Source organism: Channa argus, chromosome 5 (genome assembly GCF_033026475.1).
Source record: "Channa argus isolate prfri chromosome 5, Channa argus male v1.0, whole genome shotgun sequence".
NCBI lineage: Eukaryota > Metazoa > Chordata > Actinopteri > Anabantiformes > Channidae > Channa > Channa argus.
This window is the reverse complement of record NC_090201.1, coordinates 18207623-18227560: the sequence shown is the minus strand read 5'-3', so window position 1 is coordinate 18227560 and position 19938 is coordinate 18207623. Positions and strand designations below refer to the sequence as shown.

General features: G+C 37.5%; 1 protein-coding gene across 1 annotated transcript in view; it reads left to right on the top strand.

Annotated features, from left to right (window-relative positions):
- Positions 1-19265, top strand: part of slc6a11b (solute carrier family 6 member 11b) — a 29034-nt gene extending 9769 nt beyond the window's left edge. Inside the window, exons 8-15 of the mRNA XM_067504260.1 lie at positions 9207-9310; positions 9498-9622; positions 10559-10671; positions 11048-11185; positions 14230-14332; positions 14953-15053; positions 16391-16561; positions 16964-19265. Coding sequence (XP_067360361.1) covers positions 9207-9310; positions 9498-9622; positions 10559-10671; positions 11048-11185; positions 14230-14332; positions 14953-15053; positions 16391-16561; positions 16964-17107 — 999 coding nt within the window. The 3' untranslated portion in view covers positions 17108-19265. The remainder of the gene's footprint in view (positions 1-9206; positions 9311-9497; positions 9623-10558; positions 10672-11047; positions 11186-14229; positions 14333-14952; positions 15054-16390; positions 16562-16963) is intronic.
- Positions 19266-19938: the final 673 nt, after the last annotated feature.

The window sequence follows — 19938 nt, the reverse complement described above, 5'->3', positions numbered from 1 at the left end:
AGATAAGACTTATAGGGATTAATTTATACCCCTGCCTCACAAACATTTTGCCCCCAAAATGGTGCTATTTTGGAGAAACATAGTAGGACTTACACAGGTATTTAATTAGCTATTTTATATTGTCATAAACATGCTGCGGCTGTAGCTCAGTTGGTAAGGCAGTTTTCCATGGACCAAAGGGTCAGTGTCTCTGGGCAAGATACTGAACCCCTAACAGCCCTTTCCCATCCCCTGCGGTGCAGTACCGGTTCAAGCCCGGTAGAAATTGGGGAGGGTTGCGTCAGGAAGGGCATCTGGCCTAAAAACTGTGCCAAATGAACATGCGGACAGTGATCCGCTGTGGTGACCCTGAAATCACTGGATACGCCGAAATAACAACAACAAAAAATTGCTGCATTTATACATTTCACTGTAGAGGCAGAATTATTACTGGAGAGTTGATGCTGAGAGAAATGCTGGTGAGGATAAATTAAAGGGTAAGATACATTGTTAGCTTGTCAAACCTGTAGAGGTTGAATGAAGAGGATTTGAGGCTGTTAGAGGTGGTGATTAGAAGTCATCCAGACAGATTCACAAACACGGAGCAGACTCCTTAACCTTGACTGAAAAAGGCAGACAGCTTCGGTTGCTAAGTAACAGTGGACTAGATAATGTCAGTGTCATGACAACATGAATCAGCGTTTGAGCGAGAAAGACAACAGATCATAGCAGATGGATAGAAAGACACATGTATTGGATTATACTAAAAAACATGACAACACCAGACATGCCACCAGCATGTAACACGTTCTTAAAACCTCAGTGTAAGTGAAATAATACATTTATGATAGTCTTGGCTTTTTCTGATCGATTAGAAGAGTGAGGTTCCCTGCACTGCTACCCAGCTGCGCAGTATTTTGACTTTAATGTGAGAAGAAATGAACTTGTTTGCTGTCATTTAAAATACTGTATGTTCAGGTTGAAATGATCCTTTTGGGAATTTTTAACCACTATTATGATTATAGAATTCTTTTACCAGTTGGTCAATGTTTTGTTTAGTACTTTGCACGAAGATGTACACCGATGTAGATGAGCATTAGAACACAGGAGACAAAACACACATTTTGGCTGATATATTTAGTTTTGCAGATGTTTTATATGAAAAGAAATAAAGAAATACATTTGGTCTGTTTGCTTAGGCTCAGGGCTATAACAATGTATTTTGATGATAAATGGTTAATGTACAGTAAGATAAGTTATGTTTGTTTACAAGAAGATTCTACAGGACAACTTGAAGATGTTGAGAACATGATAACTGTGATGTGAATAACAAATATGTAACCTGCCGCAAATGTAAAGTGTACAACCCTAATTCCAAAAAAGTCAGAAAGATGTGTAAAACGTAAATAAAAACAGAATGAAATCATTTGCAAATCTCATCAAGCCATTTTTTATTTACAATAGAACATAAACAACATAACAGATGTTGAAACCGAGACATTTTACCATTTCATGGAAAGTATTAGCTCATTTTGAATTTGATGACAGCAACACATCTCAAAAAAAGTTGGGACTAAAGCAGCGCCATTGCATTATAGATGCAGGCTTTTGAACTGACAGCTGATAACAAGCTGGATGGTCCCTCTCCTCTTTAATTCGCAGGACATGGTGTCCATGGTTTCCTAAAAGAATTTCAAATTTTGATTCATCTGAAAGCAGAACAGTTTTAAATGAGCCTTCGATCAGAGAACAGCGTTTATTTGTGTTCACAGACAGTGATTTCTGGAAATGTTCCTGAGCACATGCAGTGATGTCCAGTAGAGAATCACGCCGGTTTTAAATGCAGTGCCGACTGAGGGCCTGAAGATCACATACATCCACTTTTCACCTTTGACCTCGTCCCTTGCGCACAGAGATTCCACCTGATTCTCTGAATCTTTTGTCTTCACAGTTTTTACGTTGAGGAACATTTTTCTGAAATTGTTCCACGATTTTTAGAAGCAGTTTGTTAGAGATTGGTGAACCTCTGCCCACTTTTACATTCGAGAAATTCTTCCTCTCTGAAATGCTCCTTTTATACCCAGTCTTGTTACTGACCTGTTGCCAATTAACCTAATTAGTGTCAAATTCTCCTACATTTGTTTTTTTATTTGCAGCCATTATTTTTCCAGCCTTTTGTTGCCTCTGTTCCAACTTTTTAAAGATGTGTTGCTGTCATCAAGTTCAAAATGAGTTAATATTTTTCATGAAATGTTAAAATTTCTCATTTTAATCATATGATACGTTATTTTATGTTCTATTAGGAAAAAATTATGGGTTGATGAGACTGCAAGTAATTGCATTGTGTTTGTATTTACATTTTACACATCTTCCCAACAAAATTTGATGGCAACAACACATCGCAAAACAATTTGAGCAGGGGCAATAAAAGGCTGGAAAAGTAATTGCTGCAAATTAAAAAAACAAAAGGAAGAGCATTTGACAATTATTTAGGTTAATTGGCAACATGTCAGTAACATGACTGGGTAAAAAAAGGAGCATTTCAGAGAGTAAGGGCATTTCAAATGTAAAGATGGGCAGAGGTTCACCAATCTGTGACAAACTAAAAAAAAATTATATAAGAATTTTAGAAAAATGTTCCTCATTGTGAATATGCAATGACTTTGAAGATCCCACCATCTAGAGTCTATAATATCATCAAAAGATTCAGAGAATCAGGAAGAAATCTCTGTGTGCAAGCTCATTTAAAATGATCTGAGGCAAAATGGAAAACACTTCTTTGGTCAGATGAATCAAAATTTGAAACTTTTTTTGGGAACCATGCACACTGTGTCCTGCAGACTAAAGAGGGGATTGACCATCCAGCTTGTTATCAGCGGACAGATCAAAAGCCTGCATCTCTAATGGTATGAGCGTGCATTAGTGCCCATGGCGTGGGCAGCTTCCACATCTGGAAAGGCAGCATCAATGCTGAAAAGTACAGAGGTTTTAGAGCAACATGCTCCCATCCAGACAACGTCTATTTCAGGGAAGACCTTGCATATTTCAGCAAGACAATGCTAAACCACATACTACCATCAATCACAACAACACGGCTTCACAGGAGCAGATTTCAGATGTTGAACTGGCGTGCCTGCAGTACAGACCTTTCACCAATAGAATTTCAGCAACAAAAGTCCAGGACTGTTGAGCTGCTAGAATCCTGGATCAGATAAGAATGGGACAACACTTGTCCCCTAAAATCCAGCAACTGCTCTCCTGACTTCCCAGACATTTAAAGACAGTTGTTAAAAGAAGAGGGGATGCTACACAATGTTAAACGTCACCCTGTTCCAACTTTTTTGAGATGTGTTGCATCAAATTCAAAATGAGCTAATATTTTCTATAAAATGGTAAAATTTCTCAGTTTCAAAATGTTATTCTTATGTTCTACTGTGATTAAAAAATGGGTTGATGAAATTGGCAAATCATTGCATTCTGTTTTTACTTACTCTTTACACATCGTCCCAACTTTTTTTTAATTGGGGTTGTACGTATTTCATAATAAACCACTAATTTATGTTTTACTTTTTGCCAACTCTTTGAATTGGTGTTGTAAATTCCTATTAAATTACATTAAGATGGGAAGTAAGCTTGATATTAGGCACAAGGGTAACCCTGTTTTTTTTCTTATATTATTTGTTTATTTTTTTATTGTGCTCTGTAGCTGTTGTCCAATGAGATGATTGCTGCATCAGTTTATTTAGTTAAGTAAAAAAATGGGAAACGCTTACACAGAGAGACGGTGATGGAGTGAGAAAACATTGCCTCACAAAGAGACAAACAGAGGTACAGGGAGAGTGAAGGAGGGTGACAAAGAAGTGATGCTGCTTGCCAGAGGAAGACATTACTTCTGACACCAATGTTAAATTAGCTGCCTTTTGGACAATCGGGGTTCTGTTCTGTCCAGTAGAGAGCGTGTGTGTGTGTGTTTGCACCTCTGAAGTTTTACTACTCGCATGAGATCATAACAAACTGGGTATATTTGCTTTAATACAAGCTTAATCTGTGTGAGTTTGGCTGTTTTCCTTTTCAGTGTAAAATGCTGAAAAACAATAAAATATAGTATACAGAAAATTATTTATTTTTCTGTAATAATGGGGGTTTGCTGGTATTTTGTGCTACTGAACTAATAATAAACCTATAAACTGCAGAAAAACCCTGGACCACATCATAGTCCCTGGTTTAAATATAGCCCTTCAGTGTTCTATTGAATGTCTGAAATATGCAGTAAATGAATACAATAATGGCTTACAGCCTAGACGTTTTTTGCTCATTGCTACATCTCTTGGATGCTCGAGCTTCAGTGTGCAGAATAATGCCTGCACAGAACTTAGACTGTGTCGTTTAAGTGAAATACTGTCATATAAATTAATGATTTTAATCAAAATGTACATTTATATTTTTGGGGTTGAAAAATATATCAATCCTGGCGGGATATTACACTAGACACATACGCTGGCGGAACTGGAGTGCAGGGGGCTCAATTTATGGATTCAGTGTTCTGACCAAGGACATTTCCACATGTGAAATACTGGGTTGGACCACCAATCCTGCAATTGATCATGCAACATCTGCTCTAACTACTCAGCCACAGCTGCCTGTGTATGCATATTTTTAGATTCTTGAGTCTTCAGTGAGCATAATGAAAATTTAAAAAAACATTTCAGATCACAATATTTAAAGCAGAGAGCAGTTGTGTATCTGGAGCAAATTCATTATTTGAACATGTACTGTCAATAGAATTACACCTAATGATGTGTCGCTAAGGAGACAGTAGCTAGTATTGTCAAATTGATTAATTTTAGCTTAATATCTTAATGCTGCATATCTCACGTAATGACATGGCAAGGACACAATCTTACAGTCAATGTCATCCAGCTTTTACACAGTAAAAAAGTTTGCTGGAGCCACAGTCTCAACATAACCAAACACAAGCCGGCCAAATTAGGCACAACATCAACAAGTGATTCTCTCTGAGCCTGGGCCTTTAAGATTTCGTTGAGCTGTGCGGCCATCAGCCGAGGGTGAACTAAAGAGAACATTAATGAACATTAGGAGAGAAAGGCCTGTTCTTCCACAGGAACAGTCCTGTGTTTGTGAGGTCACAGAAGTTACCGTGGTTACTCCCAGGAGGGAACGAAGACCGTGCGTTTGTTAATTGTTTCTCGGTGGGGAAATGAGATTAGTGGCTGAATAGTGATGTGAAAGAGTTTTCAAAGAGACATGCTGCATTAGGTTTGAATTCGCTAGCACCCCATGCTATCCTGTGGGTTCTAGGTTTCTTACTGCACTCCAAACTAATTTCATAATAGTTTTTTGCTCCAGTTTCAGTAAAGAATCAAACACATTTAATTCCCATTGTAGTCCATAAATAAAACTACTGTGTAATTTCCACCTAAATATATTATTGGCTGTGATTAAGGACTGAAGAATTAATGCAATGCTGTTTACTGTACCTGCATTTTTTACCAAATATTTACCAACAATGTGATCATGTATTGATTACCTAACCACAGTGCATTGTGGGAAAGTACTGCAATATAGAGCAATATGTATGTTTACTTAAGCACCGGGCTGTAGTACAATTTGCTCTTATTGTGTTTATGTACAAGAGTTATTTGAATAACTTAAATATCACAACATTTTAATTAAATTAAAGTATTACATTAAAAACCATACCGTAAACTTAAAGATTTAGCAGTGGGTCTTTATCCCACTGGACACAGTGTATAATAGAAGATCCTTAACACATTTTATATGCACGAGATGAATTTCTTAGCAAGTCAACTGATTTCCCTTCTCCACTTCTCAAATGGGTTAATTTTAAATAGCAGTTTAAGCCCCGAACAACAAGTCCACAAATTATTACAAATAATTTTAGTTGAAGTTTTTTATTGCTTCTTACTCTGTTTATCATCTCATGACCACTACATTATTTGTCGACTCTTAGGATGCCAGTCATTGCCTAGGCTGGGAACCTCTGTACTACACTCTTTTTTTGAAGTGCTTTAAACTCAACAAGCTCAGCTATGCAATGCAGCTTACGCATTGCTGAGTCAACTTTAACTAGCCTGCTTGAAAATGTAATACCCACACATTAAATATAATATGTAATTAGTAACTACAAAGATATAGCACATAACATTTTTGCAAAAAATACATAGATTTGTACTTTAGTAGCAATAAAATTGCAGGTTCTAATTTTTATAGTTGATTTTCTCATATTTTAAGATATCAGTCTCTCAGATTCATGCTGCCACTTTGATAAACAGAAGTTAAATTCAGTGGACCCATATATTTTCTGTAAACAAAATGCCCAATTCTGTGATTATATTATTCTGAGGTGTATGAGTGAAGTTTTTGTGTTATTTTCAAATTCTTCAGCCTAATCAAGTGAAATACCAGATTACTATACACTAACCTTAATATTTCTCCCCCCTCACTGTGTTACTCTACTGCTAATAATCCCTTTAAATTAGACAGACAGTTATATAATACTACATGTTCAAGTAAACCATATGTTATACCACAGCTTTCCACTGTTACTCTGGAGCAAACTGTATAAAGGATTGGAGTTACTAAAGCACAGTATAGATGAAAAATCAGGTCGATGAAAGCTAACAAAAGTCTTTTATTAACTTTTTTTAAATTTTTTTATAAATGGGAAGGCTTATTCTATTCATTCAACTTCTGTGGTTTAATTAATTTAAAAACTACACAAAGAAGATTTTTATCATATATGATAATGAAATCAGAAGCACTGATAGAGAAATTAATAAGCGTACACACACAAAAACAGTGTGTGTGTGTGCAGGCGTTTGCATGTATGCATGTGTAGACAAATGTAAAGAAAAAAATTTAATATCTCAGCAGACAAGGGGCATTGAACTGGCTTACTGGCAGGGGTACCTGCAGCAACATTGGGTGGGCCAAGGGTTAGCCAGTAATATTTATGGGGGCCACATACCCAGTACAATACCCAGTCCCAGATAAATAAATAAGACCCGTCTAAATAGTCACTAGGTGTAAATGTATGATTTGACACTACTGACCTGTCCATGCTCTTTCTAACTACAATGCTTTCAGGTTTCTTGGGATTTTCAGCCGCCCACACTTAAAAAAAAACCTAAGTCAACTGTATGGGATATAGGGGTCAAGTTGTCCATAAAGTAGAAGCCTATAGTTGAAATGGTAGGTTGAAAACTACACAGAACAAAACACAATATAGTTTTTACAATTTTTATTACTGTTAAAGGAAAATAGCCCACTATTTTTATGGTCCCTTTTCAATAATTCCCTCCCAGCTTCACATGGCTAATTACCATAAAACAACAGTGAACGGCTAATTTATATTCAACCATCTAACTACTAGCACTATCTTAGCACAACATAATGTACAAACGAACATATCTTAAGCACAAAAACACTAAAATATCTAATGATCAAAAACCAATTTGTAAGCAAATAAACACACATCTTAACAAAATGCATGTTCATGTACCTGCAGCAGTGTTATAGGAGAGGTGTGCTGTTACTACTTCACTAGTCAACGAGCTGCTCAGGTAGTGGGAGTCCCGACATAAGAAGAACATGGCAACACTGGTTAATAAATGGAGAAATGTTCTTTAGTATACCAGCGTGTTTTGACCCAGGGCTTCATCAGGGCAGTCCATAGTGTTACCCTGATTAATTCTTTTGCCATTTGTTTCCCTCCTGTTGCCATCTTGACCTTTGATCCATCCCTGTTCTCCCTTCTTGTTCCAGGCATTTACAGCTTTTAAACTTTCCATTATCTCCACAGCAGTTGGACCACGGACTCAAGATGGACACAGACGAGCCATAAATACCCACACAGACAATAAACACGGCTCATTTGCTTTTTTAACAACTTTGCCACCATTACCCAGCGTCCCCAGATGATTATTTCTCTAAAAGAAAAATTTTTATCTCTCCTTTTTTTACATGTTTCTCTTGATGTATTTACCCCTTTCTGTTATTGGAAAAACAAAGTTTTTATTTTAAACCAAGAGTGAAGTTTAGTTATGAGCTTGAATGTTGCATATCACATACTTTGACTATGGCTGCATGTGACATAAGACAAAAGCTCTCTACATTTACATTTACATTTAGTTATTTAGCAGACGCTTTTATCCAAAGTGACTTACAAGTGAGGCACAAGGCAGAAAAAATCGAAGTCAAGAAGAAAACATCAAAGCAAAGTCCTATTAGAAAAGTGTTAACATTTCACGAGATGCAAGTGCGAGAAAGAGCAGAAAGGAATTTTTTTTATTTTTATTTTATATAGATTTAAGTGCATAGGAAGATGCGGAGTTCTGTTTTCAGCAGTTTTTTGAATATTGGGAGTGAGTTTGCTGAGCGTGCAGAGTTTGGGAGCTCTTTCCACCATCGTGGGATCATTTCGCTAAAAAGTTTTGCTTGGTGTCTTCTGTGCGGTGCTGGGACCACCAGACGTCGTTCTCTACCATGTAACTTGTTTTTTATGATTAATCAGAATGCAGTAGATTGTTCTGATAATGTAAGATCTGGTTAATTTTCCAAAGCACAGCTGAAGTTTATATTTTGTATATTTTTATATATGTAGCCAAATATTTTCCATATGTATATGGAATGGCAGTCTTTGCAATATAGTAAAAAATGACAGGACAAAGGTAAGAAATTATTTGAGTTTGAAATTAAAGCATATCACCCTCATAATTGCCAGATGGGGGCGGCTGTAGCTCAGTTGGTAAGGCAGTCGTCCATGCACCACAGGGTCAGTGGTTCGATCCCCAGTCCCAGCTACATGTAGGCATGTACTCTACGCAAGACACTGAACCCCCAACAGCCCATTCCCATCCCCAGCTGTGCAGTGCCGGTCCAAGCCCGGTAGAAATGAAGGGGGTTGCGTCAGGAAGGGCATCTGGCATAAAAACTGTGCCAAATCAACATGCGGACAATGATCCGCTTTGGCGACCCTGAACTCACGGGATAAGCTGAAAGGACAAAAAAAACAAACAAACAAAAAAAAAAAAACCCTCACAATTGCCAGATCTGAGTTTTTGGCCCCACCGCAGCATTAGACAGCAAATAGAGGTATTTGTTTTGTAGTAGTGATTAACATCTGTCCAGTAGAGTTGCTACTAATCTTTATGAGTACCGTATGTTTATGCCCACTTTTATTTCAGGTGTGGGTGGATGCAGGGACCCAAATCTTCTTCTCCTATGCCATCTGCTTGGGCTGTCTTACTGCTCTGGGAAGCTACAATGCCTACGACAATAACTGCTACAGGTAAAAACTGACACTGGTTGATGGATAGCTTTTATTGGCACATTCTTATAATTTTAGTTTTAGTTCATCACTTGTCTGTGTATGAGACAGAGTAAGGCAGAATGACTCTGTGTTGCTGGGTGTGTAACGTCCAGTAACAGCTCTAACAGTAGGTATGATCTTTGTCTCTCTCTGTCTTGCTCCTCAGGGACTGCATCATGCTGTGTTGTCTGAACAGCGGCACAAGCTTTGTGGCAGGTTTTGCTATCTTCTCTGTGCTTGGCTTCATGGCCTACGAACAAAATGTTCCCATCGAAGCTGTGGCAGAATCTGGTATGAAAACACGAATGTTTCTACTACAATGTAGCTAAAGCAGATACTGTAGGCTGTGTCGTTCGTCTTTCCCTCACCCATCTTATTGTGGTGAAATGGATGAGCATGACCAGTTATATAACTCAAGGCTCTTCACCAAAGCTTTTAGACTACTGCATTATGATTTATTCAAGTCGGTATGAATGTTTTAGTGAATGTGACAGAGCGAAAGGTTTGCTAGAGCCTAATGTTATAAATATTGTGTTTCTGATGGTCTGACAGCATATTTAGGTGTTAAATAAGTCAATGACATCCCATCTCTTATTTTGAACAAGTCATTGAATCTAACCAGCATCCCATGAGACCAGACATTGTTCCACTTTTGCTTCTTTTCACTTGTGCTTGCAAGTGTTAGTTAATAATTGACAATTAAATATTTAACCATTGTAATTTCTGCATAGTTTTTTTTAAAAGGCTTCATAAATAGTCCTGATTGTACCAAAATGACTTCTTAATGATAAAGTATATAATAAATATTATAACGCAATAATCTGTAATTTGGTCACATCAAGATGTGTAAGTATGCATCAATTAAACATACAAGTAAAAACTGGTTTGTGTAACAGGAGAAAAAAAATTCAGAAAGGATCACACTTAGAGATATAAATGAAAATTATTATAATTATGTTATTCATATTATATTATAAAATAATATGTATTAGATATTATAATAACTTAATAAACTTTCCTTTTCTGACAGTATACAGGATACAGTATAACCTATAGGATTCACGTATAGAATTAACATGACCAGAAGGTGGATAAACACAGCACTTGCTCCTAACTCCTCAGCACCACTGTAGTGCCTGAAAACTGTGTGTGTGTGTGCAAAACTGTGTAAATGTGAGTGTATACACACACACAAATACATTTTATTTTTTTTCCTTTGTGACACAGGTCCTGGTCTTGCTTTTATTGCATACCCCAAAGCTGTTACTATGATGCCTCTGTCTCCACTTTGGGCTTGTCTCTTCTTTATGATGCTTATCTTCCTCGGCCTGGACAGTCAGGTGAGATAATTTTACATTAAGATAATATCTGAGTTCATAGAGGATATTTGCATACATTTCTGATGTGCAATGAGAAAAAACTTGGCTTTTATTACTTACACAGTAGCACTAAAACATGCTATTAACTGTTTGTAAAGATTCACCTACAGTTTAGTGACAGCAAATGTATGTCACTGTGGAGCCTGAATTAGTATTGTATTTATTATGTCACTTCTTTGAACCTTCTAAATAAAGCTTTGAGACCACTGATAAATATGCATAAAGATATTGTCAGGCTCCATTATTGCCCTGTTACCTAATTTTTTACCAAAACATGCTGCTGTAAACAACTGCCTTTACATTCTATATAAATAAATATTACATGTTTTTGTTTCAGTTTGTGTGTGTGGAGAGTTTAGTTACAGCTGTGGTGGACATGTATCCAGAGACCTTCAGGAGAGGTTATCGGAGAGAGCTGCTTATTCTTGGCATGTCTGTGGTCTCCTTCTTTATAGGACTCATCATGTGTACGGAGGTAAGGCTCAGCTAAATCTTAATAATTAGAGATACAGTACCACATCTGGAGGTTTTGAAGGATGAAAAAAAGTTGGCAAAATCCAAAATATTTCTGAAAGAAAAGTCCACATTTTATACTGTAGTGAAGAAAACGGTGATGAGCAACAATTAATGACAGTACTGTAGTTCTGACAAATCAAACTAAATAAGGGAAACAAGAAAAAGTGGATTCCCTCAATTACTGAAGTTACACTTCTTCCACATATTTCCACATATACAATACAATTTTGGCGTTTAAGTTTTACAACATTACTGTAAATTATCTTAATTGCACTTCTTTGTTTTATTGAAATCATGTTTTTTCTCTGCATAGAAATGATTGCCATCATCTTCATCATGCCATCATGACAATATCATCATCATCACCACCATGACATCATCATCATCATTAAATCACAAGTCTGAGATAAAATCAACTAAGGTACATTGGTTATCACTTTCAACCAAGAGAACTGAGAGAACCTTTTGTTTACAGCATTGTAGTAGTTATCGACAAGTTTAATGATAAGTTAAAACCATTTGAACTTTAATTGACCCAGTGACCCAGTCACCCATTCCACTAGGTTACTAGGCCACTATTTGTTTTTATAATTCTAAATGTCCACAATCAGCACGTTGTTCAAGAGTATTATCTGTGTCACTAGCTCTCCTAACAACTATTCATCTTTGTGTTGTTATAATGGAGGAGAATCTGTTTTCTTTAACTAAAAGCTCTGCATGTCTCCATATGCACAGCACTACCCCCACTGTAATGTTCTGTAACTGTTGTCCAGTGATGCACAATGGTTCTGAATCGGGAAATTCAAAGCAAAATCATACAGTACTTTCGGTTTCTATGTATTAATAATATACAGTGTATTCAGAAGGTATTCAGACTACATTTACAGTTTTGTTATGTCGCTGTCCCCTCTAATAATAAAGTAAAAACAGAATTTTTTTGAATTTTTTCAAAAAGAAAAGCTGAAATATTACAAGTACTTAAGTATTCAGACCCTTTACTTAGTACATTATTGAAGCACCACTGGCAGCAATTACAGCCTTGAGTCTTTTCTGGGTATGAAATAACAAGGGTTGCACACCTACTTTGCAAATCCTCCCCAGTCAGGTTGGATGGGGTCCATCATCTCACAGCCATTTTCAGGGCTCTCCTTCAATAGAGTTCAAGTCATGGCTCTGGCTAGGCCAACTCTGGGACATTTACAGAGTTGTCCTTAAGCCACTTAGCATCATTAGAATTATTGTTGTGTTGGAAGGTGAACCTTTGGCCCAGTCTAAGGTCGTGAGCCCTGTGGTACATGTTTTCATGAAGCATATCTCTGTGCTTTACTCCATTCAGCTTTCCCTAAACCCTGACCAGTCTCCCAGTCCTTGCTGCTGAGAAACACCCCCACAGGTGATGAGTGGTGCCTGATTTCCTCTAGACTTAACATTTACAATTGAGGCCAAACAGTTCAATCTTGGTTTCTTGTTCCTGACAGTCTGAGAGCCCCTCCTCCCAGATTGCTGGATGGCTGCAGTGATAGTTGTCCTTCTGTAACTTTGTTCCATCTCCACACAAGACCTCTCTGTATGGGTGTCTCTGGACCTCTGGCAGAGGGGCCATGGTGTTCTTTATCACCTCTTTTACTAAGGCCTTACTTCCCTTCTTGCTCAGTTTGGCTGGTTGTTGCAAACCTCTTCCATTTGAGAATAATTGAGGCCACTATGCTCTTAGAAACCTGCTATACCTGCTGTAACCTACTATAGAGAGGTGTCCCTTTCCCAGTCATGTCCAGTCGATTTAATTCACCAAAGGTGGACTCTAGTCAAAGTTTAGAAACATCTCAGCAACAATCAAGAGAAATTGGAGGCACCTGCGCTAAATGTCAAGTGTTATTGCAAATACTTCGAATACTTATACCAGTGTAATATTTCAGTTTTTCTTTTTTCATTAATTTGCAAACATTTCTAAGGTCCTGTTTTCACTTTGTCATTATGGGGTACTGATTGTAGACAAGATGAGAGTAAAAAACATGAGTTTGAACAATTATAGCATCAGCCAGCAACATAAAAAGGGGCCTGAAGAGTTTCTGAATCCACTGTATATCTGCTGCATTGTCAAGTAACTTTATTTACCTCTGTTGGTCTCTGAATATTCTCATTCCTGCCACTGCCACTATTTATAAAATCACCAAATTCTGTAGCTGCATTAAATCCACTCTCACCACTACAGACACTTTACTTTTAGCCACCTTTATAAGTAAAAGGCAAAGCAAAAGAGTTACAGAACAGGACTTAACACAGTTCAAAGGGTTCTCAGTGAGTTGGGTTTGGTGTCCGGCTGAAATATGAGCATAGAGTAAGTTACTGAAACGTTTCCATTCTTGGCTCTTTCCCAGCAGTTTAGAGCTATGATGTAACCCTAATCTTTGGTTCATGTGAGATTTTGTTCTTGATGGCCTTGTTAGTTTAGTTAGGCAGAGTGAACCGAGAAGCTCACTGAAGTAACGAATAAAATATTAGCATAATCACAGGTATTGCAACAATGGCAACGTTTTTACAGTGCTTACAGTATTTGCTTCCTTGCAGAGAGTTAGATGAAAAGAGCTCACATCTATATCTGTTTAAACTTACTGCCTGAGGAAATAATAAGCTAAATGAAATAATAATCCAGGAGATGGTACTTTTGGGCTGAACCAGGTTAGCTGTTTCCCTGTCTATTAAGTTCAGATAAGCAGCTGATGGCGGCAGCTTTACAAATGTGAGAGTGAAATTCATTTTATCATTTGTCTCTTGAGAAGTAAACCAAATTATCAATTTATTCCTGTTGTGTCCATGATGGGTCGCAGTGATGTGGATGAGAAGATGGAGGTAAAGACACAAAATATGATACTGCTGTCAGCTGAAACTTATTTTATGTCATGTATCAGAATCAGGACTGTGATAATATTTTGTGTTTGTGTGTGTGTGTGTAATTCCCAGACAATAGCTGTGACAGAAAACTGACATGTGTCTCTCCATCAGGGAGGGATGTACGTCTTCCAGCTGTTTGATGCGTATGCTGCCAGTGGGATGTGTTTGCTGTTTGTAGCCATATTTGAGTCCATATGTATTGGCTGGGTCTATGGTAAGAGAACAATATCAACTCTGGACATATGACTCAGAGCAGTGTTATCAGATTCCACTATACCACATTTTCTACTTTAGTTTACAGCAGTGGCAGCACAGAAAAACATGCCACTGGTTGTAGGATTGTATCATGCTTCATCCCTCTTACAAAAACATTTCCTCTCTGCCCTCTGCTGGAGAATGGCCTCAAACACATACAGGATTTATTGATTTCTAAGCCACATAAAGTAAATTCTACATCTCATTTACTAATAGTAATTATACATATATCATACACATAAAAAGGCATACTGTTTACAAATATAGTGCCTTATTGTATTTAATCAATCATGGAGTATGTACATGTTATGGGCTAACTAAGGTGGTTGTCATTTTGTCATAATTTTTCATTACATTTACATTACATTACATTCAAATTGGCAACAAACCCAATTATATCACTTGAATTCAGTATTTTTTTCCTGCATTGCAGAAGGGTTTTTACTTTTTTAGGCTAGACTTTATCCACATGTAGTCAGTATCTCTGTTAGATGACCATATTCTGTCAAAAGTCATAAATCGTGTCATTATTTTGATGATCCATGCAGAACGTTTCACTGACACTTATTTATGTTTTAGGTAGTGACAGATTCTACTTAAATATTGAGGACATGATTGGCTACAAACCTGTCTTCTTCATCAAATGGTGCTGGATGATCCTGACCCCGGGCATCTGTGCTGTGAGTCCGCTGCAAACACAAAATCAAAAGCAGCAGTAGCATATTTACCATAAAGCCACATTTTCAAAAGAAGTTGGAATGCTGTGTAAAATATAAATAAATGGAGAATGCAATTATTTGCATTGCTTTATTTATTTATTGCTTTAAAAGCAATTTTTTTCCTTTGTTGTTTTATATTGAATTTTGGGTTCAAGAGTTCAAGGGCTTCTTTGTTGTATTTTTTGCTTCATAATGTCCCAGATGTGTTCGGTGGGTGACAGGTCTGGACTCCAGGTGGATCCGTTTTGCCATTTGTTAGTGTAGTGGTAATAAACAAGGCCTTCCCTGAAAAAAGAAATTATCTAGATGGCAGCATGTGCTGCCCCAAGCACCTTCATATGGACATCCACACTATCCGGATTCCGCATTTTTAACTGCGCTCTTATAACAGATCCGAAGGTCTTTCTGGTTTCTATCCTGGAGGGTGGAGCGTTCATCATTTCCAAAAATGTAAACATTTTGACTCAACAGACCACTTTGCCTCGATCTGTCTTTAAAGAACTCAGACTCTGAGAAGGTGGTGATGTTTTCTTTTTCTTTGCAAGGGTTAGCTTGCATTCGTGGATGCAGTGACAAACTGTGTTTACTGACAGGGGCTTCCAGGCGTGTCCCTCAGGCCCTGCAGTAATTTACTAACAGAATAATGTCGGGTTTTAACACAGTGCAGCCTGGGGGCCCCAAAGATCACGACCATTTAACAGGGGTTTTTAGCGTCAACTGTATGTACGTTTTTATGATACTATCTACCATAGATTATGGAATGCCAAAACTCGTAATGTAATGTAATTTTACATTGAGAAAGAATCTGGCTCACAAAATCATTCACAGTCATGAACCTCATCTTGTTAATGAATAGCTGCCAATTGACCCAGTTAGTTGTCCTGCCAGGTGTTTAACTTTTTATTGAAGCTGCCAACCTTTTTGAAATGTGTTGCTGACATAAAATTTAAAATCAAATATAGGTTTTAAATGACTAGCAAATCATTAATATTTTTAATTTTTATTTTACATAATGTCACTACTTTTTTGGAAATGGGGTTGCACATTTTCACAATGATGATGACAGACAGACACATACAGTAATAAAGATGCTTCAGTTAACTAGTTACAGAATACAACAGTATCCAGCTAAAAATCAAAATGTTGAATTTGTTTTTAGTTCATCTTTCATGATAATTACTTACTTGTGCTAAAATGACTGAATAGAAAATATGCCACCATTATTCATAAGAGTCATTTCTTTGTAATGAGGTAAAATATGACATTTACACACAGATTTTGATTTTTGTCTGCTACAGGGAATTTTCCTGTTCTTCCTCATTAAATACAAGCCATTGAAGTATAACAACGTGTACACCTACCCTGACTGGGGCTATGGTATTGGCTGGTTCATGGCTATGTCCTCTATGGTCTGCATCCCTCTGGGGATGATCTGGATGATCTGGAAGACTCCTGGCACCTTCTCTGAGGTAAAAAAAACACATGCTGTCAAATCCTACATTCATTAGAATTTTAAAGCTGCCCCACAAATACCGATGAAACGTTCAGCATTTCCTACATTGTGTCTAAGTCATTTCAGTCCTGCCAAAATTCTAAAGTTGAAGTTAGTCAAGCAAACATGTTTTTTTTTTTATATAAGCAGTAATCTTTGGATGTTCATTGGCTTTTAAGGTTGTGTAATGGCAGCAGAAGATCCCTGGTTAAGGCAACCTGCCAGTTATGGCCTGCATGTGTGGGTTTGCATGTTTTTACCATGCTTGCATGTGGTGTCATGCAGAAACTGTGCTTGTTGTTGCTGGTGATAGAAGTAAGATTGTGCTAGAAGATGGAGAGATAACCGGTTCTCTTTCTGTCTTTTTCTATCTCTGCAGAGAATAAAGAAGTTGACGACTCCCAGCCCAGACCTAAAAATGAGGGGGAAACACGCCGCTCTCAGTCCTTATGCTGCCAATGATGCAAAACCTAAGGTTGATGGGAAAATCTCCACCATCTCAGAGAAGGAGACACATTTCTAACTGCACCTGATTGACTGACCAAGCTACCAAGAAGTACAACAAACAACAGTATCCAACACTGCACACACGACAAGAAGTGAAACTAAATACTCTGAGTGTTTTTTTTTTTTATTTTGTAAAAAAAAATGAAGAAAAAAGAAAAGTTATGTGATTATGTAGTCAGATTCTGTTTTGCACAAACTTTCAGTAACACATTTGTTTGTTTTTTTTTCAGTTAACATTGGGACTAAAGCAGATGTTTGTTTTTTTCTAACTATTAATATTTACAAGACTGTTTATTGACATGCAGAACATGGTTAAAACTTATCCTGGTACCTTGTCAGTACTGGTCACACTAGTTTCTGTGCCTTTAGAACAATACCAATGTGTTGTGTTGTAAAAGGCTTACACTGTACATATATTGGCAAAGTGCTGTGCCTCTCTATTAGGTACTAGGTACCCAAATGTGACTATCAGAGATGTAGCAACTTGGACCATTCCCCATCAATTTGTCACATCAGTTTGTTATGAGACAATACTGCAGTGTGTCTTAGTACTGAGGCTATAGGAGGGTTCTGAATTACCCTGCAAATAAAACCCTGAGTTACATAGTTGTAAAGCAAAATAAACAAAAACTTAATTAAATTCAAATACCAGTAATATTATTTGGTTATTGATTCCTGTGTCTGGATATGTTTGGCCCTTTGTGGCTTTGCAAATTTCCATGGCACACTTCTTTTTAAATAGATATCTCTGCTCATGAGATATACAGGAATACTGAGGGTCAAATAAAAGACACCTAGGGCCTAAACACCGTAAAACAGAATCCCCTTTGCTTTTAGGTCGCACAGATTTGAGCTCAAAATGTAAACATTGCTGCAAACAGTCCAGTGGGTGACTCGCAGGCTGAGTCTGTACGCACACCTCTCTTCTCCTGCTGCCCTCCTATAAGCAGTGGATATCTGTCATTTCACAGTAATTATGCTGAGCCTAACACAGAGTGACAGACGTGCTTCCAACCCTGCGTTATTTTCCCCTGCTCCGCCTGTAGAAGGAGAAGATGGACGCCCATCAGATGAGCATTTCAAAACCCATCTATCTTATACCTCACTTTTTATTCTTTCCCCTTGTCTCTGTCTCTTTTTTTTTCTTCTGCTGTCCTTCCATCTCATCTTCAACCTCTGCTTGTCCGCCTCTTTCATTATTTTCCACTTCTGTCTTCAGCTTTGCTTTATCACGTGGAGCACTTGAACAAAACCTTATATAAACTGCAAAGCCACTCAATGCTTTGTTTTGCATCAGTCTTCTATGCACCAGCAATAGTCAACCCTATTGATTAGTGCTTCTGTGATGTTTCGCCTGACATTGTAACCACTTTGAAAGAACATATCTTTTAATTTCTCTGTCTTGAGTCACCATAGGGATGAAAGCACGGACTGTCATCCATTTCAACGTAGTAAAAGTCAATGATCTGGTCTCATTGTTCAGATCAATCTCAGTCCATTACAGCCTCATCCAATCAGCACACAAATGACTCAGAGTTGTCCTTCGTTGCTTTGTCTGGCTTTCTCACTTCCCGTCCTTTCTTTCCTCTGTCCTTGTTTCCTGATGAAAATGCAATCCGAGGGGAGCATCTTAGGGGATCAAACTTGAAACGGATCTCTTTACAGTTTTTCAGGAGGAGGCAAGGAAAGCAGGGGAAGAAATAAGGAACTGATGAGCTGTGGAAGTGCATGATCGAGTAAGTAATGAGAGAAACTGAGGAAGTGTTTAGCGACTAAAGCCTCTCCTGTCAAAGCTGTGACATTCTCTTAAGTATATGATTGGTCCGTCAGGTGTGTTTGCATTATGGCATTGTCACCTCCTCATTGATGTTTGTGCAAAAAATAATAGTTGTGTGCATCAGAAATTGTAGCCTGCTATTTAACACTGATCATGTTGATGTATATTTTTACATCTCTTTCTAGAAATCTGTGGTCTATTTCTTGAGATGAAAATGTTTAAAAACAACAGCTGTAATAAAAAGAATGTTTTGTCTTTTGATATGTTGCTCAAAAAACCTTGTTATAGAAATACTGTGTAATGAAGGGTCTACTGTTCTACCCACAATTGGGTTTTCACTGGGAATGTGAACTGTCTGCTTACTCATTTTTAAGAATAAATATAAAGGGAAACTATGCATAGAATTATGTTTTTATTTATTATTTAACATAATTGCATGACTGGAGACGTGCACAAAAAACGTACATACTGACAGTTTCTTTAATTATTTAAAGGTGTTTTAGCATATCAACACAGCAATACAGGTCATTTCAGATGAGGGCAAATAACTGCTGGACATTTAACCCATCAGCCATAAAACTGACTTGTGCACATCTTTGGACTGTGAGATGAAGCTGTAAGGAAGCCCACATGCTTCCTTCAGCTACCAGGGTCCTAGTATTGTTCATGTAGGCTCACTGTCACTCTGCCATGCAAGGCACTGGGACACCTGAGTCTCTGCCAATGTTATTAAGCAACAAACTGTATGTGCTCTTCACTTAATTGAAAGTTAAGAAAGTCTGCTGTGACAGACTGAGAGCGCAGGCCCATTAAATGCAAAGATCTAGACAAGATGCAGGGAAATTCCAGTTAAAATATATGAATTGAATGACTGTAAAAGACAGACTGTAAAAAATGAAATATGTATGATTTGTTCAAACATTTTATGGAAACAAATATATGTCAGTGTGTGTCTGTGTGTGTTTGTGTGCAATCATCTGTATACATCTAACCGTCACACTTCAGAAATCAGCTTATGCTTCTTTGATTTGGAGGTGACGCCTTGACTTGATCCAGTAGGTGATGTGAAG